Source organism: Paramormyrops kingsleyae, chromosome 25 (assembly GCF_048594095.1).
Source record: "Paramormyrops kingsleyae isolate MSU_618 chromosome 25, PKINGS_0.4, whole genome shotgun sequence".
In the NCBI taxonomy this organism is placed as follows: Eukaryota; Metazoa; Chordata; class Actinopteri; order Osteoglossiformes; family Mormyridae; genus Paramormyrops; species Paramormyrops kingsleyae.
The window spans coordinates 31,160,388-31,188,359 of record NC_132821.1 but is presented as its reverse complement, the minus strand read 5'-3'; the positions used below and the strand labels follow the sequence as shown (position 1 = coordinate 31,188,359).

The following is a 27,972-nucleotide window of genomic DNA, read 5'->3' as shown; positions in this document are numbered from 1 at the left end:
GCATCAGAGCTGCTGCTCGACGCATTAAAAAATGCGACAAGGGCCAGCGGTGATTTGAACCATGGGTAGGAACATTTCAGACGTGGAAAAGCGAGCTGGGGGCCGTCGCTGCAAATGGCAGCTAATTATCGCTGGTGGATATGAACTGGCCGCCGTTTAAAACCGTCCTCCAAAGCGGGCGCCCGTCTCAAGCGGAGTGAAGACCGGCGAGAGAAGAGAACAAACAAACACACCTTGGTGCTGCAAACTTCATTTAATTCCCACGCCGTACGAGAAAGATTAAAGCCCAGAATTAGCCTATAAATTGCTCTGCTTGTTCCTGCTAACAGTGGATTTGCATTCCAGAACTAATGACTCATTAAATTAGAAACTAAATCTGCCCCTTTATTTTGCACGCAATCTCTCATTCTCCGAGAAGCAGCTTTTAATCAGGCAGAAGATACCTAGCCGACGCACCGCGCCGATTCATTTTGACTGACTTTGATGTGCGGAAATGGTGGACGGCAGAGGTGTGTGACCAAAGGTGTGGAGGACTCTGTCTACCCAGTTGTACCATCTCACATCTCCGTCGCTTTGGCCAGCGACCCCTGAACGACGAAACCTTAGTGCTTCGGCTCCTCTTACTCCACATTCAGTTCAACATACTCTACCTTATGATTATAATCTCATTCATTATTTTATACAGCTTCTCTGCCTTTGTTTATTGTAGATATATGATTCATATATGAAGCATTTTCAGCTGTATGTCATGCATGAAAAGTGCTATATAAATGAAGATTATGATTGATTGTTGTTGTTGTTTTGTTGTTGTTACCATAAGTAGCTGGGTTGTGCCCAAATGGGTGTCATATCATTGATTATAACCAAAGTGTGGTGACACAATATATTTTATTAGAAATATCCGTTTAGTAATAACTTCCGTCTAATAATAACCATTCTCCATTCCTGAGAAAGCCACCGATATGAATCATATTATAAAATCTTCCTGGTTTAAGTAGGAGGAACTGAGGCCAAAGCATGAACTGTGTAGGAGATCCTGGGTAAGAACGACGTGTTCCTGAGCACCATGCCCACCCCGAACCTGCATCTCCCACCCTCAACCTGTTCTCCTAATGTCAGAGACAAGGCAGCATAGATACGCCATAACCTCTTCTCAGAATCCACAAACAGCAGCTTAAACACAAATCAGTTTTCATTGCCTGAAATGTCCTTTGAAAATGAAGCATTTCCAGCCAAAGCCAACTCCACCAGAAGAAGAATGTTAGAGTGACTTTTCCCCCGTTATGGGCGGTGATCTGTTCCCTCCTATTCACTTTGCTGCCAATCAAAATCAGGAGCCAATCAGTGTGTCCAAGATTTCATCAGACAGTTATGTAGTAACATGTAATTAGACTTCGTAGGGGCCGTGTCTGTCACAACATTGTGCCGCTGACTATGTGACAATCAAGTGACACGTATGTAGACGCTCTGTCCCGTCATTATTTCCGCTACCTTGAGGTTAAAATAACCTTTTATCGAGCAAGTGATTGTCCATAGCTGGGTAGTAGAGCGATATAGCGTCAACAAATTCGGTTAGCTCAAGGTGCTATCCGACGCACAATATGCCACTACCTACGGTGTTTTTTTACGATGATTTTTTGTAACGTCTTTAAACCTGTCAATTATCAAGCAGTTTTCGCGCCTGCGCACGACAATGACCGAATCCTATGTTCACCATACCGAACACCAGATGGATGTTCAGAAATTTCAAATAAAAAAAAAAAAAGAGGTATATTCCGAAGTAGTAAATCTATGTGATTTGCAAGTACAGCCCTCAGTTTAAGATGTGTTTTACATATAAACGTTGATTATCCTAAATTAGTTTTATAAATTAATATATTTTATTATTTAGATAATGCAAAATGATGTATAATTTAATATTCTCTGTATAATAATCATAAATGACCAAATGTTCCATGTATCATCGAGGAAGGGGGTTTAATGCAGAGCATATGGGTACATGATATTACTGCTTTAGTGGCTGCTTTTATAACATTATTACTGAAAATGCTATAAGAGTATTTCTTTATGAAGGACTCTTGTGCTGACGAGCTTATGTGTAATTATCTGGTTATGCCTGCAAGAGGATTTCATTAGCAACAGCCTATAAAGACTATATCCATTCATATATACCACTCATACACTTCAGAGTTATGCTGAGACTGAATCCTATCTAAGACGACATCCCATAATATGACAACTGTCTGTGCTTGTCAGCCCGCTGACCATCGTGGCTTCCAGCTGCCGGACTGTGAGTTCCTTCCAAACAGTTTCTGACAGTTTATTTGCTTAAATAAATAGTGTCTGCCTGTCTCACACAGAGGCTACACACCTGCCTGACACTTGTGGTATTTAAAATCCTTCTAAATCAATTCGCTCCCTCTGCGGATGCTTTTTAAAAAGGCTGACGCTTTTTTTTAAAGTCAGCGCTGCACCCCGACCAGCATATTGAGCCCTCAAAGTCTCAATTAATAAAAATTAGGTGAGGGAAGGGATCGTTGGTAAATATCAAGCTCAAATAAAGGTGAATTTCTACACTGGGCCCCCGCAAGCCGTCGACTGCAATAAGCTACTTAGAAGGAGAGCGGGGAGAGTGAGTGAGAAAACCGTCGGAGCCGTCCAGGCCTGCGCCTACTCTCCAGACTGGCGTGGATCCCATCACCCGTCAGACCGAAATGAATAAACATCGGCCCAGCGGAGCAGCACCACACCTTCCTGTCGTATCACTCCGCCTGCCATGCCATGCGCGTGGTTAGCTAACAGCGGGCCGTCGCATTAATCACTGCGCAGGTGCCTCCATTGGAGGGTCAACATGCGACAATAGTGCCAGAGTGGGCGATGACTGGCGTAGGGAGTGATGGCCCCTTACGTTTTTATTTACTTATTTCTACGGCTCTCGTTGTTTGTTTGTTTTTCTGCCTTTACCTTCGACTGCTGCCTCTCGGTCACCTTGCCCATCTCCGTGTCAGACCACCGGGTGCGCAGAATTCCATTAGACTCACGAAGTGGGCTCGCTGGGACGGAAAGTCGCCAGAGTGGCGCCGTAGCTAATTCTCGCAGACGCTAATTATCGGCGGGAAGACGCCGTGGTTCTGCTCCGAACGGTACGACCCGCTACACGCGTCACAGTTGCTGGATGATTCAACAGCTGCAAGAAACAGCAGCTAGAAATTACAGATATTTGTGTTAAAAAATCATTAGCTGAGCTGGCCCATCTTTCTTGAAGAGAACAGGAACAGGTAAATAACTTGTGTCTACTGTATCCTGAATAACATCTCAAAAACAGTTTATTTTTAAATTTCCATGTAGATTTAGTTTCGACCCTGTTGTTCTTAGTTCTGTGAGTAGTATGAAAACTCGCTGCGTATGGACACTGTTTACCGTAGCCCTTCTCGGCGGTTGGCTAATGGGCCTCGGGTGCAGACGGAACATTCGTTCATCTGTCCTTCTTCACTTCTGTCCTTCTGTCCTCTTATCGCCTATTCCATTTGGGTTAAATGTCATCTGACCCCGACCCTGGGTAGCCCTGGACGGGGTGAAGACCCCAAACTGGACACCCGTTATCACACCACTCTCACGCAGACTAATACCCTGAAAAATTCACCTCTACTGAGTCCGTCGATTTGCGGGAGGTTGCGTGAGCTTCACACGGAGAGATGTCTGGGCCCATACTGGGACCACATCTCCCAGATCTGTACGGAGACCAGAAAACCAACTGTACCTGATGACCGCTCCTCCCACTAAGTCACACCTGGACTCATCATATCCCATCAATTAATCTTTTGTGTAGAATCATCGCTGTCAGTATGGTGCAGCCATTCACCTTACGCCGCTCAGGCATCAACCCCAGAAATGCAACTACCGGCACCAGGTTACAGTGGTATGTGGTTACACAGCGGCTGACAGGGTAAATCAGGGGCGGACAATCTTATCCGCAAAGGGCCGGTGTGTATGCAGGTTTTTGGGATAACCTTTAAGTTAGCTGTTCAAATCCAGGTGTGGGGACTCTTCAGCCAATCAGTCCTCTAACTGTTATCTAATTAGGGAGTTGTGGCGAAAACCCACATACACAATGGCTTTTAAAATCAGTCTCTACACCAAGATGATCTTTGGCCAGTGATAGCTGCTGGGCTCTCGCTGAGAGTCAGTGGCTGCTTGTCAGGCCGGTGTGTGTGGCACAGTTGGACACAGTTGGTCTCCACTGGCACCGTTTTGGCTGATTTAGCATGTTGAAGCGGCATCCAAGCCAGGCGGTGAACCTGAGCGCTGTGATAGGACTGTATGTCAAATGTCACGTCCAGTTGTGCTCCCAGCACAAATTTCCATAATCAATGGTACCGGATCGTTCCTCGGCCTTGGATGGCGCTAGTTTTTTGCCGTCGGCTTGGTGTGGACCCAACATCATGAGCCTGCAGCCTTTGCCAAAAAACACCTTGAACTAGACACTAGTCTATCTCAGTGCAGAAACACACACACACACTTACACGTACAAGCATGGGCAATAGAGATAGTTAGCCTAACTGCATTTTTTTTTGCGGGGGGAGTATTTGAAATCCCCACTTTGAGTGCATCTCATCATCATCATCAATATTATTATTATTATTATTATTATTATTATTATAATATGCCTGAACGTAAAGCATGGCCATTTCAATCATGGTCTCCATTTCTCTCTGTCCCTACTTCTTTTTTTAAAAGATATTGAAGACTGGGTTAGTAGGTCTTCTGGTTAAGAACACGACGGCCTGCAGGCCTGCCGTGTCTCTGTACAGTGCGAGTGCTCCGAGGACAGGAGGGACAACAAGCGATCTACTAGCCAGGTCAGGCTCTCCCTCCCGGTGATGGCATCAGGACTAAATGAAGCTCCGCAGCCTGACTGTCTCTGCCATACATCCATCATAACACTGCAGTGTCTCAGCTTGCATGCTGGGAAAGGCCACCGCCATAAGCATCGAGGTCAGCGGTGGCCAATCTTATCCGCAAAGGGCCGGTGTGTGTGCAGGTTTTTGGGATAACTTGTAGGTCAGCTGTTCAAACCCAGGTGTGAGGACTCTTCAGCCATGCAGTCCTCTAATTAGTAATCCAATTAGGGAGTTGCAGCGAAAACCTGCATACACACCGGCCCTTTGCGGATAAGATTGGGTACCCCTGATCTAGTTAATGCTGCGAAATAGCACATCTTCTGTGCAATAGCTATAATTTCCCCTACCTGCTACAGAATATTGCTATTGCACTTGTAGCAGAATTAATTCCCAAGTTAAAAAAAAAGGTAAAACAGTGACATTTTCTACAAATCAAATCTTCACACAATTCTGTGAATACAAATGGATGGATCTATCACGTTAATATATTAACCGCATAATCAATATGATCCATTAGATATTTTAAATATTTTAACCGTAAAAGTCCTAATATCTGCGAATACCGAATGGGTGGGGTGTGTTCACAAGCATTTCTTTTTTTTGCTTTTTTGTTTTAATTGTTCATACGCTCATCCTGCAGAAAAGTCCTCCTCCCGGCATGTGCAGTTCACAGCAGCGGTCCCTAGAGGTCTCTCTTACACGCTTTGCTTTAACTCCTGAAACTTTTCTCTTGTGTAAGATAAACTTTTCATAAATGTGAAATATGAATTAGAAGACGATCCTACCATTACCGCTCGGCAATTAGATTTTTTTCACTCCATTTCTAATCTCAGCTGTTTATCTGAAATTGTTTTATAATATGGAAAAACTTGCAGTATATTTCTATTGCACTATTTCTGTCATATTAAATATCTTACCAAGATATGTGTTGCATCATAGCTTATATAAGGCATATCATTTGACCCTAATATATTCAGTCCAAAAAGCATCGTCAGAGGATGTCTTGCAAATTTTTTAAGAGCAGGATATCCGTAATGATCAGCAGGGGGAGCTCTGAGAGAATCGCCAATCATAATAAAGGAAAACAAACTTATACCACGTGACGTGTCATTTCTGCCTTTTATTTCAGGGATCATCGACATTTTTTTTTCCACCAAACATTTTTTGAAAACGGCAGACATTCATGTAATGCACTGCATCATTTAATTTGATGCTAAAACGATCAGAAAGAATGGCATACATACGACAGTTGGCATTGATTTGCATTCAACATCTCTTCATCAACATCATAAAGAACTGGGGCAATTAAATATTATATTTACTGGAACATACGAAAAGGATGTACATTTTTTGCAGACATTTTCAAAATTGTGTTTCTTTACAACATGCATTAATAATATAAAAATAGATTTATTTATATCTAGTCACAAGTATAAATATAGAGTATAAATGTATTTTTAAAATACAAAGATAATTACACTCACATTGTGTACACTGTGTACCGAACAGCAAAATACAACATATTTAATCATAATCAGAATTACAGACACATTGACATTATAAATGCAACTGACAGATTGTGGTAGCTTCCTTTATTCCCATAAATATGGAAAAAACAAAACTGACAGGGTCTGTCCCCAACCCTAGCTCTGCCGGACATCTTGTAAAAGTTTGTTAATCTCAGCCACCAGCTCACTGGCATCCATGATTTCATGTCGGCTGTCGCTGCGTCCACCCTGCAGGTGGCTGAGAACGTTATCGAACTCGTCCTCCTCATAGTTTTCGGGAATCTCCTCCATGGCCGGCAGCCACTTGAGAGGGGCCTGACTGGTCATGTGACCGGCCTGACTGGTCATGTGACCGGCCTGACTGGGCCCAATGCTGTTGCCCGGGTTTTGGAAGTGCGTATTGGCCGCCCACGCCGCCACACCCTGAGGGTATGCGCTGGACTTCCCTGGTAAGTGTCCTTTCCTGCGCTCCAGGGAACTCGCCCTCTCCATCTCGCTGCACTCCACGTAGGAGTCCAGAGAAGGCGGCAGGAGACGCTGGAAGACACTGTTCATCTCCGAGAGGAGGGAGGAGCCGCACAGGTCGCTCGCCGCCTCCTCGCCGTCCCCTTCGGTCTCCTTCCCGAACGTGGAGAAGCTCTTCTTGCGGTCGCCAGAGTCAATAGGGGACTGCTCTTCCTCCCCGCAAGGCGGCTGGGGGTCCTCCCCGGGAATGAACATGTTGTTTCTGTAGTCTGAGGATGCTGGAGAGGGCAGAGGAGGCATCCAGCACTGGTCCGAGTGTCCCAGGAGTCTACACTCCTCCGTGCAAAGCTTCATCGCTGAAAGAGAGGGGCGGAAAAGGCATTTCAGGGGTCCGGATGCCAATTGATTCATCGTTTCTTCTCAGTTTTCCAATGAGAAGGAGGAACGGCCAAAGTAAAGAGGGGACCCCAGGGAATCGATGGGAAACGCGGAGTAATTACTGTAAGTTGCCTGAAGTTTGGGGCTGATAGCACCAGCCAGGCTTGCGATGGCTCTATACGGACTTTGGCGATCGATGAGTCATGCCAGAGTGACAACATACGAAGCAAAAAGGCCATTTTCCTTCCACCTTGGTCTAGTCTTTTTGTCTCACAATTAAACATATAAAATATTTCTGCACCAAATGTATAACTGATTCTTCAAGGGATTTTTTTAAAGGCCAAAGAGTATATTATTCAAAACTGGCATAAAATCCCGACATATTCCGAACTAGAATTAAACTCTGGGTGATTTTCTTCCTACTTCCTCAAAGTCTTTCTCAAAAGATTAGCACAGTTCATTTAGATGTTGCATTTTAAGGGACGGATTCAAATTCAACACTGCATCCATATCTAGTGACGGATATAATTATATTTAAGATGAAGGCTTTCAGTCTAAAAACAGATTACAGTGACTCTCCATAATCATACTCATTTACTGATAGGCTTACAGAGTAGCTCTGAGTTTATCTCTAAGAGAGGGGAAAGGAGCATAAATATTCGGAGATGGTGGGCATTTTCGGATGTGTGCTTCTTGTCATCTGTAATCTGACGGAAAATAGGAAGATCTATGGGCGCTAAATGGCTTCTGGGGAGGATCCAGCGGGAAGTGGAACTGAAGGTATCTCAGGTACCATGCTTACCTGGATGCATCCTCTGATGTCCTTCTGTGAGGAACAGGTCGCTGAAGCCCTCACCCAACAGCCTGTCGATCGGCGACTCTCTCCCTAAATCATAGTCACTATCCCCGGCTTCGCTGTCCCCTCGCCCACTGTCCTTTAAGCTAAACTTATCCATATCTTGTAGGGCATATCTGGGGAAACACAAGCAATACACATGGTAGACAATGGTAGACAATGGCGTACTCTACAGTACTCTACAGTACAGGCATCTTAGGACATGAGTCAGAAAACGTAAACGTGCTATAGTCCATGCCTATTCTGAGTCTCCAATATAACGTTCAGTGATATAACGTCTAGTTTAGAAGGTCAGCGAAATACTCGTCAATATCCCTTTAAAACTTCGTACAGCCAAAAATAGCCATGCTCAAGATATAAAGCCATCAACAGCTTGACAGCAAAAACAGGGCCAGGTGCCCTGGGTGAAGCTGCAGCAGAAAAAAATGTTATTTTTATAAAAAATATGTTTGAAACAAACAAAAATGGAACTGCAAAATGGATGCTATTATATAATTAACACAGGCACGAGTCAAAATCAGACAATGTTTGTTTCTTTTTCATAGTTGACAAATCTGTATATTAACACGGCATAGGAAATGCCACAGTCCACAGAGCTACCTGAACTCTAGAAGAAACATAAAAGGATTTATGACGTGCAGAATTAAGCGTAAACTCTTTCCGATTATTACGCCACCAGTGGTGGCCAGGGGAACTGAGCCCATGTGCCTCATAAGGAGATCTGAGGGCCCCATGGAAGCATCTCTGGAGACTTACTTAGTCAGAAGAGGGAAAAAAAAGAACCTATTATAAATTCATGCTTTCTAAAAGTTTCCCAAGGCCTAGATTAAACATAAATGATGTTTCACGCCCCTGCAAAAACTGCAAACAGTTTAAATTTGAATCATGAATCCAGGACGGGGCAGCGTGGACTTTGAAACACTTGGCTACATTTTCCGGAGGAAAAAAAAACAAAAAAAGTTCGGTAGTTACCTGTAGCTTCTTGAATATTTATTGCCACGGAAACTTGGCCTTGGCTGGTACTGGCCCTGATGGAGCATGGACAGAAGCTGTGAGACTTGCTATATCGAAAATAAATGAATAAATAAAAATAATGAATACTAATGCCACAAGACGACACAAGAAATCAAATTCACATGAAATGGGTGAACACGTGATCATACATGACAGAATGAGGAAGTAAAAAATGAACACTGAAACCAATGAAGGAGTTTAAGACAAGGGGCACGGTGTGAGTCACAAGAAAAACAAAAAAAAAAAGAGTCTATATTAAACTCAAGGTTTTTGAGAACTGATTATTCAACAATAGGTTATAAACTCAAAGAGAGATAACATTTGGACATTATGTGTTTTTTATATATATTGAAGCATATTATCTTTACATTCATTGCAAAATATATCAATTACAACATAAGAAAATTTAAGTAGGTATTTGCAGAGTGGAATTCCATGGTATTCTTACCTCCACTGGGGGAGTGGCGTGTGCAAGCTCAAGGGCAAAGTTCTCTGGGATGTGATTGGAGGATATGGTCACCAGGCTATTCAGTGATTGGCGGCTGTGATGGCTCTGCCTGCTGTCCATCTGACCCCTCTCCATGGCTGGGGAGGATGACGGCGACCTGTGGTGGGACCTGATTGGCAGGGTCCCGTTGACCGTTGGCACAAGGGTGATGTCTCCTTTGTGGATCTGCCTGGAGGGCTTCTTGGGGTGATTCTGATAGGTCGACTCTGCCACCCTGCAGTTATAAGACCTCACGTCCTTCTTTTCCCTGTTGCACCTTGTGGCGAACATCACCATGATGACTAAAAGCACTGCACAGATAGCTCCCAAAGATATGATGATGATCATAGACACATCAAGGCCAGGGCGACTGTTGCTCGTTAATGGCGGTAGAATGTGGCTGTCCATGTTTTCATACAGAGTGCACTTTAAAACTGCTTTGGCAGTCAGTCTTGTGACTCCTTTGTCTTGCACTATGATCACAAGCTCGAAGTGTTCAAGAGGCACCTCCTTCATGCTGACGTTGGCACGTATCTCACACTTCTTCGGGTCCATGACGAAGTAGCCCGCTTCGTTACCGGTGACGATCGCACACGTCAGTTCCGCATTAACCCCGGCGTCCCTGTCCGTGGCTCTGATAAGCGTGATCAGGTGTCCCGCCTCGGCATACCTCGAGACGGGAATTTCGGCAGAGTAGTTCAGCAGCTGTGGGACAACGATGACTGGGGAGTTATCGTTCTCATCCAGGATGGTGAGCACCACGGTCGTGTTGCTGGACAGCTGAGTCTCGCCCGAATCTCTCGCTTGCACGACAAAAGTGATCCGGTTAACATCCTCGTGGTCAAAAGTCCTCAGTGCGTAGATGGCACCATTGGAGGGGTCGATGGTGACGTAGGTCGAAATCGAGCTACCCTGAATAAAGCTCTCCAGAATGGTGTAGGTCACCTGACCATTGGTGTCAAGATCAGGGTCGCTGGCCACCACTGATGTCAGATAAGCTCCCGGAGAATTATTTTCTGACTTAAATATTTCATATCTGCTCTTCTCAAAACGAGGTGGATTGTCATTCTCATCCAGAACCTGGACTGTAAAATGTTTAATGGTGGAAAGACTTGGCATTCCTTTGTCTTCTGCCATCACAGTTAGACTGTACTCAGACCTTCTTTCTCTGTCTAAGGAAACATTAGTTAAGATCATATAGTTCTTCTCGTTGGTTTTATGCAGCCTAAAATGTCCATGACCATGCAATCTACACACAACTTCCCCATTTGAGCCAGAGTCCATGTCTTCAACCCTGACCAGAGCAACAAATGTGTCAATAGGAGCAGACTCCGATATGTAAGCAATTTCCTCTTTTCCAGGAGTCATTAAATTAATACTGATTTCAGGTTTATTGTCATTAACATCAACCACTTTGATAATTATTTTACAGTGTGCCGGCATTGAATTAGGTCCAAGGTCTTGGGCCTGAACGTCAATCTCATAGGAAGCCGTGTTCTCAAAGTCCACCGGCTTAGTAAGCGTCAGCTGGCCATTTTCGGGGTTTATTTTAAACGTCTCCAGAATTTTCGGAGACACGTGACTGCTAAAAGAATACACGATTTTCCCATTGGTACCCTCGTCTGGATCAGTAGCGTTCAGATCAATAAGCAGAGAGCCCACAGGGGAATTCTCCAGCAGCTCAATCACATAGGACTGCTCCTCAAAAACAGGGCTGTTATCATTGGAGTCGGAGATGGTAATTTTGAGAAGAGTTGAGCCGGATTTAGGCGGCACCCCTTTGTCAGAAGCCACTAGCTGGAGTTCGTAGCTCGACTGCACCTCCCTGTCCAGCTCTCTCACAACAACAAGCTCCGCATACTTAGCTCCGTCCGTACGCGTCCTGATATCAATTTTGAAAAAGTTATTCGGGGTAAGAGAATAGGTATGAAGTGAGTTTTCACCTACGTCTGGGTCCGTAGCGCTATCCAGGGGGATGCGGATTCCTATAGCGGCACTTTCGGATATCTCGATAGGAATGATGGCACGAGAGAACTGCGGGGAATTATCATTAATGTCCAGCACTTCTACTTCGACGTGAAACAGCTGTAAATGCTCCGTCGGCAGTGTGATCACATCAAACTCGATGGAGCAGTTTAGGTTTTTCTCGCACAGCTTTTCCCGGTCGATTTTCGATCCGACACTGATTTCTCCATCCTGCTCCCGAACCGATAGGAAGGACGTGCTGCCTCTTTGCATGGCTCGGAAGCGCAGGGGGACCGAGCTTGGAAGTTTGGATAAAACATCCGCCACGTCCTCCTTAAGCCTGGCGATCACCGTGCCCACTTTCTGTTCCTCGTACACTTTATATTTGATCGTCTTCCCAGAAACATGCTGCGTTAACGCCAGAACCAAAATAAATACCTGTAGTGCCATCCAGGAGAATGCGCCTCCTCTCCGTGCATTCATTTTCGGGCAAGTATGCTGAAGTAATTCCGCAGGGAGGGGGAAAAAGAGAAACCTTTCGATGCGTTTCTTCTTAAAACTCCAGCACATTCGTCCGATCTGCATGTAAAGTTTATTGCATTCTGCCCCGATGCATTTTATCCCCCAGAAGATTATAGACTTGCTGTAAAGACAACTCGAGGAGAAGACTGCCGGCTTTGAGTCTTTAGTGACTAAAAAAAAATACTCGATGCAGATTTAAGTGCATGTAGGAAACAGATCTGTTGCACGCCTGCAGTCGGGCATCCGTGCGAAGCGCCGTGTGCTCTGCGCGTCCTTCCCTCGCCGTCTGCGATGCCTCTCCGCAGACCCACCGTCCCAAATAGCCCAGCCCCAACTAAAACACGCAGCTTTTCTCGATTGCAGCCAGATCTCTCCCCAAACGAAGCTCGGCTCCTCCAGTCTCCCACTGACCACTCAAACGGGGCAGATTTTGATTGATTCACCAAAGATCGAGTTGCGCAAACCCCGCCTCTCGGGCTTCACTTTTCTCAGAGCGTGCCTCAACAAAAGGGAAGACAAATAGCCCTAGACAAACTTTTGTTACGTTTTTTGCCTTTTAATTATGTATTAGCATAAAGGCCGGGCTTTTTGTATGTCTGTGTGAAGGAGCAAAAGGAAAAAGAAAAGGGAGGAGAAAAGCAAAATACAAACAGCGTCCAGCTAAACAGCTGATTGAATTTACTTTAGTACATTTTGTGTAAATCTGTGATGCGCGTGTAACATTATAATAATCTCCACTGGCGCGTTTGTTCGTTTCATTTTTATTTATCCTGATAACTGAAAGGAAAAGAAGTTGCGTTGCTGTGCCAAAGGCGTATTTACGTACATATGATGCACGTATGCATGCATGTATGTATGTGTATGTACGGTATATAATTATTTCAATAGATGTTGAAAATCACCCTCATCGAGGCATATTTTTAGCGCCCCAATGTCTCCTGATAAGAGGGAGTCACGCCATCGCCCTTTTTGTACAGATCGCGCGTTTCCTTGCGCTTTTCTCCCTCCTGAGCGAAGACGTGTGTCTATAAGCACAGATACAATAATCCTTACTGATGAATGTATGTCACGCTGTGTCGATGTCAATAATAATGTTTTACAACACTGGAGCTCTCGGATTCCTGATCTGTGAATTATGATCCGTGCAAGTTTAAAACAAATACGGGCAACTGGGATTTAGGAATATAGCGGCCATCTGGCGCGGGTCCCCAACAATGCAACCCAATCTTTATTTCACTTCAACTCTGCGAAGCCCCCGTAAGACACCAAAAAGGAATCAGTGACTGCCGAGAACGTGATACAAATAATCTTATTAAAACAGGGTTTTTAAGACAAAAAAATCACCTACATACGGTATACAGGTGTTGGTTGTAATATATTGTAATGCATTATATACAACTAGGTATAATAAATCAATTTGTTATTTTAGTACTAATCATGAGAATTAAACACGATTTGTAGCTATAGCTCTATAATGTTTATTCCACGGTAGAAGCTTTAGAACATGAAAGTAAAATTATGTGAGTGTACTTCCAGCAATGCGTGCTCTAGCTTTGACGTCAGCACCTGAAAAAAAAGTGTTCAGAAACCCTAAACGTATGCATCCCAGGCCATATCCTCCACGGCCGGCCCCCACACACAGTGCACCCCCCCCCCCCCCAACAGACAAAGAGAGTGCGGCGTGCAGCTACATATGCTGAGATTCAGACCTTCCTTAGGCTGACACCAGAGGCACGTGAGCACCAATCCCCTTCAACAAAAACGCGTGCGCTAGACCCAGATCAGCACCCCCCCGCTGAGAAATGCAGAAAGTCCAGTCACGCAATAAATATTCACAGTGCATTTCAAAGCAATAATGATTGTATAAATAACACTGTATGTTACAATGCTGAATCATTTAATGTCAAGTTCAGCACTGAGAGTACAACCAGGGTGAATTAGCTTTCACCTAGCTAGGAATTCGGCTACTTACTGAAACAAAACAGTTGTCTCTTGCACGGATTGACATGCCTCCTGGACCAAAGCCCGCCATTCTCCAGCCTAGCCGTCAAAATTGGTGCATCACAAGTCAGAGACCATCACTGGCCAGACTAAACTAAGACAGATACATACCAGTGGTTTTATTCTTCCAAATTTCGTTTCCAAAGAGCTGAGCGCAGACAAAGCAGTAATGTAATTATTTCTTCGGGGACTGAGTGTTAATCACATTTACAGCCCAAAGACCTTGAACTCCTTTTGGTTTTAAATGAATTTGGCAACGTTTGGATTATGACTGTCCATCGTGGGGGGGGGGGGGGGGGGGGTATTTAAAGAGAAGTTTATAATTTCCATAAGCAGATGCAGGCTTGATATATGTGGTGTTTCGTAAAACAATAATTATACCGGTCAATTCATTTTGCGGTTGTATTAGGGCAATTATATGTTAAATTCGACGGCGATCACAATGCTCTGCCTTGCACACAAGTCCAGTATAATATTACGTTGGACGCTAAGGCTTAAATCCAATCAGTTGTAGCGCTAAAATTGAGGTAAGACTGAGTGACAGAACAAACTGTACTATTAAAACATAACACTGCATTTTAATAGGAATTTGGGGTGAGTACATTTTAATACACTACTGACTGGAGAATACATGATTTCAATTTCTTTATCAGCAGCAACCAACTTATGTAACTCATTTGACCCATTCGGAGAGATTTCTTGCTCTTTGTTCGGTAGATTCTTAAATCTCAGCCTTCACCGTGAAGTCATTATTAGAAGGATGCTGATTTTAGTCATTGAATAAATTTTCTCTTTTTAGCGGTGCCACCTCCCCCACCCGCGAGCGCCCAGATTTAACAATAACTCTGGCAGGTGGAGGATAATAGAGACGTGGGTCGCTTTAACTGCGTGGGGGGAGGGGGGGTCCTCACATCACTCAAAAGTTTGTGCTGGGGGAGCTCATTGTTGGGGCTGGTGTTGTAAAGGCACGCGAGCATCTGCTCTGTCATCTGTCTCATTAGCATTCATTCAATTAGCTCCCCCAGATCTCGGGTTTAGCTGAGCCATTCAGTCGCACCGCACCCCCCCCCCCCCCCCGAACCCCTGACAATGCTCATTGTTATTCATCTGCGCGCCGACTCCCCCCCCCCCGCTTTCGCTAGCAGCCGAACTTTATTGCACCGCAACACGTGCTGGGCTCAAACCGCGCACCTTATTTAACTGTAAGTATGTGCTCGTTACGCTGTGACCTGTAAACAGGGCGTCTTCGGGATGCAAAAGATAATGCATCCTCTGCTTGTGCGAAGGGAATTGTGTAAACGTCTCACGTGCAATTATGCAAATAATGAGTGATAAAAGTGACATGACGCAGGGAATACGCTCATTGACTATTTTTAAGGTACATCTGCTTGATAATGCTGACAGTCTGCTTCTCCGAACAGCAAGTCATGTGGCTGCAGCTGAATGCATGAGGCAGACAGGGTGAAGAGGTTCAGTCGCTGTTTGGCTAAGTCTTAGAATGACTTAGAGGTGTCATCTAAGCGATTTTGAATGTGGTGTGATTGTTGGTGCCAGATGTGGTGGTTCCAGCATCTCAGACACATCCACCTTCCTGGGATTTTCACCCACTAAAGCCTCTCCAGTTTACAGAGAATGGTGTGATGAACAAAACACATCCAGTCACCGACAGTTCTGTTGCCAAAAACAGCTTATTAATGAGACAGGTCAGTGTTGGAATGGCCAGACTCGTTAAAGGTAACAGGAAGACCACACATGCAAAAATAACAGCTCTGTATAACGGCTGTGTGCAGAAAAGCCTCTCTGATTGCACAAATTGACAAGCCTAGAAGTCTACAGTCAAAAGTGGGCCTTTCATGGCACTAAGTGTACCTACTAAAATGGCCACAGAGTGTAAATCTATCAACACACTTTATAGTTATTTCTCAGTGTAAATACTCTGACATAGAGACCCTTCATTTCTATCATCTTTTCCAACAATAGCCAAGGTTGTATCTCTAATTGTGTCCCATCAGTGGAATTGAACTTTACTTGTTTGATTAACAAACACATAAATACATGATCATATTATGTATATTGTATATACTATAATATAAAATGTGCTTTAAAGTCAAATTTCTAATTCTTTTGGCTCCAGTTTTTCATTGGCTTACTATACTTTTCAAAGCAGCCTGTTTATGATGCAATCATCTTCCATTTTGATAGAGAATAACATACCTTCTGTGATATTTTCTTTAATACCAGGCACCCAGAACAAACCAAATCACCTTAAATTATGTTCAGAGAAATTGTATACCTTCTCAGCCTGCTCGTATACAGTACAGAAAGGAAGGGGTCGCTCATTTTTTCGGTGATATTTACAGTACAAAAACATCATATCAGGACTTCAGGAAGTTCACAGAGGAAGATGACAACAGCAGTGGCCTGTACATCTAGCATCTGTTTAAGAGTCACACGATAACCCCCCATTTTGCCAAAGTACAGTCCTTCCCTGCCAGGCCTCTATTATCAAGGCCTGACTATCAGGTGTTGGCCCTTGAACCTCATATTAATAACTGACGTGTCTTTCATTCTTGTAAAGAGCACAGCTAAAGATCTCCGACAGGTGCGGAGGCATGCTAGTCCCATCAAAGGGCTATCTCAGGTTTCGCTGTGTTCATATTTGAAAATAATGTTTTGTTACAATGCAGTGTTTGTGTTGTTTGATCCGCCGTCCACCCGGCGCTGTGTGAAATTATCTTCAAAGCATGCAGCTCTTGCATTCGTTTTAACTCGTGAATTTTGGCATATTTTAAAGCATCGTAACCTGTCTTTGTTTGCCCTGTGATATGGAAAATAAACCTTTCATAAATAGTTATGTGTTTTTACAAACCAGGATAAACATGAAGGGAAATCTATAGTTAGGCATTCTTATAGTTTGTAGCGTAACAATTGGGATTAGATCTCATTCTCTCTTGGTGCCATATGCTGTGATTATAATTCAATTTCTTTGGCCAGAATTTATCTACACATTGTATAGGTTCAAGATCACCATATACAAACATACATACATACATATAATATTACATCTTACTCTTTCATTCTATCAGTTATGTCCCGCACTGCTGGATGTTCAACTATATGAAATAAATTGAAGAGAAACATTACTGCAAGTTTTGGGGAAAGTGGATATAAATGTTAATTCTCGAATTAGCCCTCCAGATATCTGTACCCTGAAATGACAATGCAGCTCTTCTCCGCCAAACTTTGGCAGCTGAAGAAAGCAAGCAGAGTTTTTCTTTTTTTCGAACAATAAGCTCCCTGCCTGAGAAAGCACTATGGCTTGTTATGCTATCCAGTCAAACAGCCGCCACCCAACTCTCTGACACATCGAGGGATTGTTACTGGCATAACATATCTGCCTTAAATTGCACTTTAGTCCTGAACTGCTGAATTGATCAGACTGTTGCTTAAAAAAACCATATAATATAGTGTATGTTTCACACATTGTGATATACAGTATAGAGTAAGCTTACCTAGCTAATTAGTGACTTACTAAGTCGAAATTACAAGATACTAAGTAATAATTATGAGATACTATCTTGTAATTTCGACTTAGTATCTCATACTTAGTGTCTCATAATCAGGATTGTAAACAGGGTTTGGGGGGTAGGACCTGGGGGGAGAGGGAGGGGGGTCTAATCAATCACATTATTGATGCCGTCCACTTCATAATTTTTAAAAATGAATTAGTTATGTGAAACGTTAATTAGCCAAATCAAGCCCATTTTTAAAAAATTCAGGTGAATATTTAACTTTTAATTTTATTTTTAGCTCAAAAAGGTCCGAACCCCTGTGACCTCATAGTTGGCTACGGCCCTGCTCATAATTATAACTTAGTTTCTCATAATTTCGACTTAGTACCTCGTAATTATGACTTAGTTTCTCATAATTATGACTTAGTATCTCATAATTTCAAATTAATATCTCATAATTATGACTTAGTATCTCAACTATTTTTATGTGTCAGAAATGGGCTTCCGTAGAATCGTTTTCGATTTCGGGCTGTTCTTTCTTAATCTCAACTCGTTCCACTTGTAGCTTTACATCTTTTCCTTTCCTTATGTACAAATACACAGGTTTACGTATTTGTAGTTAGTAATTAAACAGAATCCCCTCCATTCATACCAAATGCTGTTAATAATGGTTAGTGGTAGAAAATCTAATTTCCATGTTCTGCTTCAGCGAATGTGCAGTCCGGGACTAAATTAAATGCCAGCGTCCCTTACAAAGAGACTTTGTGTGCTCCCCCAAAATGTTATCTTACCGTTGGCACCCCAATCTGTCAATGAATAATACCTGCCTTGAAAAATAAACAGACTTTACATCGGGTTTGGAAAGAAGGCAGTGTACTGATGTGATTTCTGTTCCCGCACGCTGGATGTTGCCCGCATTATGACCCTTAAGGGGAACTTGATCGTTCCCAGATCTGCCGCGTTTTATGACCCAGTAGCTACTGCTAACCGGCGAGGATCATTAGAACAGAGTCTCTTTGTGCGTATTTGTGTGCACAGGAGAGTGCTAGGCAGAGTTTCTCGCCACCCGATGGTGATTATAAGCATAAGGAAATTACTTGCACTGCTGGCACTAAATACCCTTATTTTACTGCATTTAATTACCGAGTCAAGATCGTATCAGCAGGAGACTGAGTTATCGGCACGATTTATGTGTAAAACATCCATTGCCTATATAGCAATGACTAAGGATCTCTGTTTTAACCCTTAATTAGCAGACTAATGGTTCTTTTCCTGCACGAGCTTTTTGTGTATTTTGGCGAAGTACACGGCATGGCGTGGGTCACCGCATAGCGATCGCCTGACCAAATGAGACACCGTGAATTACAGATTCGGTAAAACTAAAGGCTGCCTTAAGCCTATGTCGTGGCCCGAGCCGCTGCATTTAAACATGCGCGCTGGTCAGTCTGTGCGCTCAGCAATCACCCCGCCAAAACGCTAGGCGATACATCGTTTAGGTGTTGCATTTACTGTCTTCCCACCCTGAAATATATTCAGTTTTTGAACCGTGCATTTCAACCAAAAAAAGGCAAAGATTCAGCCAAGTATCCATCTTGGTTATATCTGCGCTGCTCCAAACTTCCTGTGGACAGATTCTTAAAAATGTCGAGTCTCTACAAAGTCACTTTTTATGCATTTTCCCTTCTAATGTTAGTGTCTATACTACTTTCTACTTTTTTGAGGAGGTAAGTGACATTGGTGCTGTCATCCTGAGTGTTCTGTAGACCTGTTGCTACATTGCTTAGGGTGGGTTATTTAATGCTAGATATACAGTAAATTGCGCTTCAGTTTTAATGAGTGATATAAGTACACCTGGGATATATACTTTCTTCACTCCTATAAAAAAAAAAACCGAATGCTGCCCGACAGACCAATCCCTGAATAAATCTCAATATGCGTACTTAACCGTACTTGTGTTCTCGGGTACCCATTTTACATCATCTCCCATTGCCGAGACAAGTTCCAATACTTAGGACAAAAGTACACGAGGACAAAATCCCCGGACGTTGGTCTTCATCCGCCCTAACTATCTAGGATACGTCGGTTAATTGCATCCTCACCGAACAAGACCAATCCCATGATGCATTGTGCCGTAAGTTAGTTGTTGGAAGGCACGTTTGCAAAACTGGTCTTGCCAAGACCACTAGTACGGTCTTTGCATTCTTGGTATTGAGATTCAGCCACAGTTCTTGCAGTCTGCGTCGCTGTGACTTGTAGTTGCGTTTCTACGCAGGTGTGCATCAGGCTACGGCGTATCGTACGCGGCTACATCATGCATACGGTGTCAATTTCACGCAGAAGTGTAAATCAGCCTTTATAAAAAATCTAATAAAAACGGCTGAGAAAAACATACTTACGGGATTCTAAAAGCTTCAATGCTGAATTATAAATATCTAGAATGTATCCATTTATGCTGTTAAACTTTCTGCATAAATATTTAAGCTTCATCAACATATGCATGAAAAACATCCCGCCGAAGGAAAAATCATTTTTTCTTTTGCGGACGGGTGATTACAAAGGGTGCAATTAGAAATGCATTTAATTGTTTAACTAGCAAACCATTAATTTAAATTAGAGCTTTAATGGATATATACAACTGTCTATAAACACTTAGTCTAAGTGCTGCATTACCATATTTCATATTAGCAGGGCATTGGTTATCTAAAATCTGTGTGAAAGGAGTAAAAGACTAAAATAATCAATGGAAATCACTAATTAACAGACTTCAATTTAAATTATAGGATAAGACAATTCTCATTGTTGTGGCTTATTGATTATTTTTGTTATAGTGTATTTAATGGCCACCTGAGTCTTTAAGGCTCACGTTCTAGTAAGAAGTACTGCATAACACCAAGGCTTACGTCCCCAAAGTTATCCGGGTACAACGTGAGCCCGTTCCCCGGAACAAAGGCCGGTCACTCAGTGCTATAGCATGATTCATGATAAGCCTCGGAGTGTCTTGCTTTTTGACTCTAATCTCAAGAACGTCTGACGCAATTAATCGCATCTGTGGATTTAAAGAAAAAATATTCAATTAAACAAAAAAGGCAATTATTGGGGATTCTAGTATAAGATTGGTCTAGCTATGGCGAACATGGGATAACAGTGATTAATAATATGGCTAATCTTTCTCTGTTTTGCTAAGAGAGTTACGACTCCCTCTCTTTTACCCAAAGTGATTTACAATAGACTTACAATTTCTCCGTGTTCCCTGGGATTCAAACCCACAACCTTTATGTTATTTGTGCAGTGCTGTGCTTGCTGAACTATAGAAGCATACATTGTTTACTGATTGCCTGTAAGTCTCAGTTTTAGGTTTCTCCTGGGTAGCAGCCAGACAATCCCACGTCTGTACAGATGCTGTCGAGTTTGTAGCATTTCATCATTGTTAACAGGAGGCCGGGGCGTATGTTAATGAGGCAGCCAGACCTGACACACTTTGTGCTTCGAGTGATGGCTGGCCCTTTGTCAAGGCCCGTGTGACCACAGTGACCTCGCAGGCTGTCGAATAATAACGGCACGCACACTCGAGTGGCGAGAGCGTGAAAGGCGGGAGCCGGAGCCGTGCGAGGCAATGCTGGCTTTGTGAGGAGGGCCGTCGCTACAGCTCGTTAGCATGCTGCGGCAGCGAACATGCGACCGTGGCTTTCAGACTCAAACGATACATAGGCAACTGAGATAAGCATCAGCATCCCGCTGCTGTTTTAAAAGATGCACTGAGTGAACTTCTGTGGTCAGGAGAAGGTCACCGTGACCTTGCCAGAAGGTTTTCTGCAAAAAAATTGTTTGAAAATATGTGCAAGTTTTAAAACTTATAATGCGTATTATAAACTGATTTGTTTTTACATTCCATTTGCCCAGATACAGTGGATTACAAGGTCTTCCTATTATATGTGTTCTTGTTTTAGCATAATTGTTATCTACTTATAAGTCACTGTATGTCCTCCGAAGTGCTGTAATAAGATACATTCCCAGGACATACACACTGTTTCATCTGTTCATATTCCATCTTTATTGAGTATATCTGTTCTTGAATATATACAGCCTGCACTTTCAGTGCCTGTAAGTTCCACCAGGATCTTTTAACACGAATCATTCCGCTTCATTACCAGCACTGTTATGAATGTACTGTAATCAACAAGTGAAAATGAGAATAATAGCCCAGTGCTTCTTACTCAACATACACCCTACCAGTAAATCATATCTGTAACCAAATGCCTACTGTGCTGTATGGGTGAAGCCTTACGATGAATCATTAATGTTGAGTAAGTGCGTTACAAAATATACAGCATGTTTACATTAAGGTACCTTGTAGATGGTCTGTATTTGGGGACCAAGAAGGTTCTGGAAACTTATAGTGATGCTGACCTGAAAATGAGAGTGTACTTTAATGGTCTTTATTTCTAACCAAGGAAGATTACTAAATGATTAATCGCTAATCTCTTTAGTTTTCAATTTCCGGTAGTTTCTGGCTGTTGTTTTATCAATCTTGCTTCACGTGACCTGTATTTAAAGAAAATAAAATCACACGAGCATTTCCTATAAAAATAGTAATCCAAGGTAATTGAACAATTTCAGGCTCTAAATATTGCACTTTCTACCAGGCAGAAGTCAGAAATGTAACAATAAGCATGTAGACTGTCAGAAGAATGATATTTCTTGTTTACCGGTGTACATTCCAACAGTCTTGCAGTAACATGGGGTGTGATTTCAAACATTCACATTTGCTGCAGCTCTCACTGTCAGACTCATTTCCTGTCGATGAAATGCATCGACCGCTTGCGCACTTTCCCTCGAAAGTGCCGAAATATTCATATCTCGACAATTACTCAGCTTAATGTGATACTGGGACAGCATTAAGGATGGGAGTTTGGACGTGTGCTCAAATGGCTGCCAGTTTAAATCAAAACTCTTGCAGAAATGACAGGAGCGCGGTTCATTATTTCTAAAGCTGTTATCGTGCCACCAACGAGCTCATTCCCCAGGTGTACATATTTCCAGTGCAATCCTGGGTAATTCTTTCTTAACCCAAAGTAAGCCATCGCATATATTATTCATGCAATCAGGTGGCTTTAATTGCACTCGTATTCCTATAAAAACAGATGTATACCATATCATTGCATTCGTACGTTTAGTTTGGCAGAATTTCCTGCAACTCTCATGCAATTTGGGACCAAGAATGTTCTGGAAAACTATTTCTTACTTTTTTTTTTCTTTTAAAACTTAATGTTTTAAAATACCCTAGAGCTTGATGCTGGCCCTCAGACAAAGGTGTACTGTTTTGGATATGCAGCACAAGGATTCCCCCCCCCCCCCCCCCACACCTCCAAAAAAAATTCATTAGCTGCACCAGATTTGCGAAATGACATACATAACTACAAAAAGAGACATTGTGATGACCGATCAACCTGGCCACAAACCAGCCTTCCGTTAAGAGGTACAATATGATGAGCTATTAAACAAGTTTGTTTCTCTCTGCGGGATGCTTGCAGTTAATCCAAACAAATAACTTTTAGATCCAGGAAAGCAAGTGTGTTATGGAGTGTAGTTTAAGGATAGATTCCAGGATTTCATTAGTTCACCTGCCTTAAATTAAAAATCCTTTCTGTTTTCCACCCTATGTTGATTACAACGCTTCAGGCAATTTATGTCAAAACGCGTCTGGTGTGAACATATTGAAGTGTTATATGGAGAATTGAGAACTGCAGTCTCTACTGTAACTACCTAAATAATGGCAATGACATCACACATGACAGACAAGACGATTAACAATCAAAGGAGTTAAAAAAGACAGAAAAGTTGAAGGGGAAAATAAAAGTTCTTATCACAAGAAAAGCAGATAATTTTAGTGCTGATGTTGAAAGCATAGAGGTCATAAGCAGCTTTTGTTTCTTTGGAACAATCATCAACAACAAAGGATTCGGCCGTCAAGAAATATGTTGCAGACTGACACTTGACAGAACTCCATTGAAGGGAAAAGTACAGACACGCGTCTAAGAACTGAAGACAGAATTGCTCATTATATGATATGTTCTGCGAGTCTTTGTGGTTGTGGAAGCTGGACGACGAGGACGCAAGACTGCAAGAGTGTCGATGCCTTTGAACTTTGATTCTTGTCAAGACTTTTATGGATGCCGTGAACTGCAAGGAACGCAAAAACAAGCGCGTTGTCGGTGGATGGACTCAGCCGTCACAATGATGGACGTGTGTTTCGGAAATCAGAAGACCGGGATAGATCGTCTACATGACCACTAAGAGTCGACATCAACTTGCTGGCTCATAATAGTATGTATTGTAACCATTTTTATATATAGGTTAGAGATACTTTGTTAATCCCTGTGGGGATATTCTCTTGTCCCTATCTTGCTCTCCATGCAGGTGAAAGTTAGCTTGGGGGGGGGGGGGGGGTCACAGTAAAGGAACAGCCACTGTGCAGCACCCAGGGAGCTGGGGGTTAAGGGCCGTGTTCAAGGACCAATGGACATGTGACTATTCTGCCGTGGCTGGTCTCAAACAGAGACCTTCCAATCCCAGGCACAGAGGCCCTATATAGTTTCCACAGTGGCCATTTAAATACGAAACTTTCAATTTTCTGCCAGTTTAGAAGAAGACTTTCTTTTGCAATTGTGAACAGAACAGCACATCCATCTGCTACGCAACAAAAGAGTGTTAGCTCAACTTGCCTATCGATAAAGGCAATAATTAAATACTCACAATGTATTCATTTACTGTTTTGTGGTTGGGAACTATTCAAACTGGGATTGCAGAAATTTCCCTTTTTATTTGAGTTTGGTTCTGTAATAACTATATATAAACTTTCTTTATCGAATGTCCTTTTATGTGGGGGCATTTTATTAAATACAACACATATTTGATAGAATATTAAAAAAAAAATTCTTCCACAAGGGACAAATAGTAGGGTTGAGTCTGCATTCTGTAATACCTTTTAATGAAAAAAAAACACAAGTCTCAAGGCCTTCTGGGTAATTGCATTTTGGCCCCACATTGCTTTTCTCAAACCCTGACTTCTGTCGTTTTTTTTTTTGAGCGCCCGTCGTCATTTCTTTCCGCCACATGGCCTTTGTTGGAGACCTTTATTCTGCGTTTTGGGGGAGGGGGGGGGGGGGGGCTCAGCCTGGGTCAGAGCAAGGTTGTGCGGTTCAGGCCGCCCCCGCTTTGGCAAAAAAAAAAATAAATCAATTTCTTCTGCTGCGACTGCTGATTTCCTCAACCCCCACCCCCCCCCACCACATTCTCAGTGCTCTTTCTTTGCCTGCATTGAGGCCCCCAGTCACTGGCTGACCATATGGCAGCTGGGATGGGAGTGGGTGGGGGGTGCGCGATATGGGGTTTCACCCCCCAGACAAAGGAGGCCCTGCAGCCAGCGATGTCCATGAATGCAGTGGGACACACGGGCGCATAAAAGAACCTGCAGCCTCATCAGCATTGACTTCAGGGGCCACGACATCACGAGCGGCCAAGGAAGGTTGCAGTGTCTCCCCCTCTCGGCTGGATCCAGCCCCCAGGCGACAGGACACCTCCAGTCTGCTCTCTGTTGTCGCTGGAGACAATGAGACAAAAAAAAAAAAAAAGCCACAAGACTCGGGCCGATGTGCTGAAATGTGAGCTGGGACTCTCAGGATATTCAATGGACATGTGGCCTCATTTTGTCATGTCATATGCTTTGGCAGTGTCTAATTTAGCCTATTTTTAGAAAAGATAATGAATACGCTAGGAGTTACTTGTATACCGCAAAACAGATTAGCAACTCGTTACACTTCATGACAGAATTGACACTAATACGGCATGTTTTACAGAGAAGGATTAAATATGTTTCGCTCAGCTATTTGAGATGAATTTTTTGCGCAACGTATACAATGTCGTTAGTCTACTTTGGCTCATGCACAGATGGTGTTTTGCCTTGTAAATGTGCTGGACCCTGATCCAGTCGTACCAACAAATTACAATGTCTCGGCACAATTAATTGCTTGTGCATTTGATATCTCCTGCGACCGCATTTACGGTTTGCATTCCCGCCGTAAACTGCTGACGAGAACTTTGAACATCCGCGTTCCAATTCCCCGAAGGAGGCTGCGCCGTGATTGGCTGAGTGTGAAGAAACTCATTACTATGCGAGCCTCAACAGCTTGCCTCCTGGAGGGAAGTTCTGCTCTGTCCAGGATGTGCATTGTTACGCAGTAAGATCATTTCAGATTGGCTTTGGCAGCCAGGAAAATTATTCTAAGCAGTTCAATAACCTACATATACAGAGAGACGCCGAGGGAAGCTTACAGCTGTAAGATGTGAAAACATAGCACGCTTGATCTGAACCACTTTAATGATTTAATATTAGTAAAAAAGACATAATGTATTTTTAGCCTTGTATAAACAGCATCTACATGTCATCTTTACATAGTGAGCTACAAAGCACTTGTGTTTGGTAAACGTCCGTGTGGTATATATGTCCGTACAATAGATCTAGTCATTTAATTAGTCATTAACTGTTCCTCTCTGGAATGTCCGCAATATTTCAACAGCGCGACATTAATATATTTGCTCTGGTCTTGTTTCACCTTCATCATGTGCAAGTAATTCAAGTTCAAGTAATTAAACAGTCATTAAGCAGTCGTTTAGCGATGTGGGTTGTACCAGAGCTGGCATAAGACAAACATGGCCGTAGTTGGCGAGTCGCAGTGAAAAACCTCCCAAGACACATTCAGGTTTTCAGCAGAGGCGATGATGGTCTTCGGTTCGCTACTTGTGTATGTGGATGAAACAGTATAACACACAAAATGCAAATAAGAAAACTATACTGACTGACTTACAAAGACTGCAAGCAAAAAAATCCATATTAAATACTAACAAGGAGTAGTAACTTCAAAATTCCTTTCCTCAGAATACTTCCTGTTCAGTACGGTCTTTCTTCCTGTTACTGTACACCAAACATCTGTACGAGGGACGTGGAGTGTGGGAATTTCATTGTGGGTCTGCTGGACTCGGAGCGTCTCAGGGGAAATAGCATAACCTCAAATATTTCCATTGGAAACTGTTGAAATCAAACACTGGCCGGCATTGTGGGGAGGCGGCGACCGGCCTGCCTTCCAAAATGGGCGGTTTGACTTTCAGAACACAGAGCACTCGGGGAACCGCACCAAACAAAGGGACCATTCATTGCTCCCTCTCTCCAAAGCCACATCTGTTTACATGCCCTGTGTCCACTCGCCATCACAGCCCCTCTCCCCCTTTGATCTCGGGCAGGCCGCTCTGAAAACATTCAGACTTTGAACGTCCAAAATTATCTGTTTCTGAGGAAACACATGACAGGGCTACAAGGAGAATCACAATTAGCCGTTTTGGTCTCCTTACCCCCCCCCCCCCCCCAAATATTCACGATACTCTGCCATTCCTCTTAGAGTAAACTTATGAATTACTAGCACATGTACTCACAGGACTGCAGTGTAGCCAACCTCGCTTTAAACACTACTGCCCCACATTCATCGCGAAAACGTTACGTGGCCCAGCGCGACTTACGGGTTTATTCTTGTCGCATATCTAACGTTTAAGTAGCTCAGCAGATACATTTATCTGAGCAGACTTACTTGGTTCACAGCTCGGTACTTTATTTGTGCGTAAGGAGAGGATGTTTCTACTGAGAGATTTCAGCTCATGTTCCTTGCTTTAGAGGACATCAGGATCATGTTGGAGATTAATGTAATACATTTCTAGATCCTACAACATAATACTGCAAATAATACCATATTGTGTGTTTTATACTTCAATAATAACTCTTTCACTTTTGTAGTGCTTATTCAAAAAAAGGTAAAAGAATCAACTAAAGCTCATTCATTGTTGCTACGTCTCTAAGGAAGCTTTAAAAACCCGGATATATCTTTCTGTTAACTCCATATCGCTGCAGTTACAGATTCAGAAAGTCTTTGTGCTCGCAAGGTTGCATTCTCCTTAGTGCCATAGTGCTTTCCATCGAAAGTCAGCTCAATGCGTTTTCTCCCATGTTTGGATAGAATGGCCTTGCTTGGCTGCTGTGATTTTGAGGTTCCTGCAAAAACAGCGCTCCTAGACCCCTTTTGGGTGCGTAAACTCGGCGACGATGTGGCAGCTGGCCCACGCAGACACAAAAGTCACCCATTGGTTGTTAATTTCATCTCACGCCCTCTGTGGCAGAAGGAGCCCAGCCCTTAAACGGAGCCTCTTAACATGCAGAGTGTCTCTTCAGCGCATTCTTTCCAAGCAGAGATATTCCCCGTGCAAATATTGCAGACTCGTGCACTTTCACCCAGTTGCCGAAAGAAAAACGACCCAGCAG

General features: G+C 43.1%; 1 protein-coding gene across 2 annotated transcripts; it reads right to left on the bottom strand.

The window, feature by feature from the left end:
• Positions 1-6,001: 6,001 nt before the first annotated feature.
• pcdh18a (protocadherin 18a) lies at positions 6,002-12,588 on the bottom strand. 2 transcript variants are annotated; one of them, XM_023812554.2, is made up of 4 exons: positions 9,571-12,588; positions 9,081-9,136; positions 8,055-8,224; positions 6,002-7,230 (listed from the first exon to the last, which is right to left on the bottom strand). In XM_023812554.2, the coding sequence occupies exons 1-4, from the start codon at positions 12,157-12,159 to the stop codon at positions 6,545-6,547; spliced, it is 3,501 nt and encodes a 1,166-aa protein (XP_023668322.1). In that variant the 5' UTR covers positions 12,160-12,588; the 3' UTR covers positions 6,002-6,544. The 2 variants fall into 2 exon arrangements, with proteins under 2 accessions (XP_023668322.1, XP_023668321.1); XM_023812553.2 differs by having other exon boundaries at positions 9,081-9,169; positions 9,571-12,587.
• Between the last annotated feature and the right edge of the window lie 15,384 nt (positions 12,589-27,972).

Bases quoted from the DNA above. Each gene is read 5' to 3' on its own strand.
- pcdh18a (XM_023812553.2), bottom strand. From the start codon at position 12,159: ATGCAGATCGGACGAATGTGCTGGAGTTTTAAGAAGAAACGCATCGAA. The intron at 9,170-9,570 runs GTAAGAATACCA...TTTTCGATATAG, and splicing joins ACGCCACTCCCCCAGTGGAG to CAAGTCTCACAGCTTCTGTC. The intron at 7,231-8,054 runs GTAAGCATGGTA...CCTCTCTTTCAG, and splicing joins ACATCAGAGGATGCATCCAG to CGATGAAGCTTTGCACGGAG.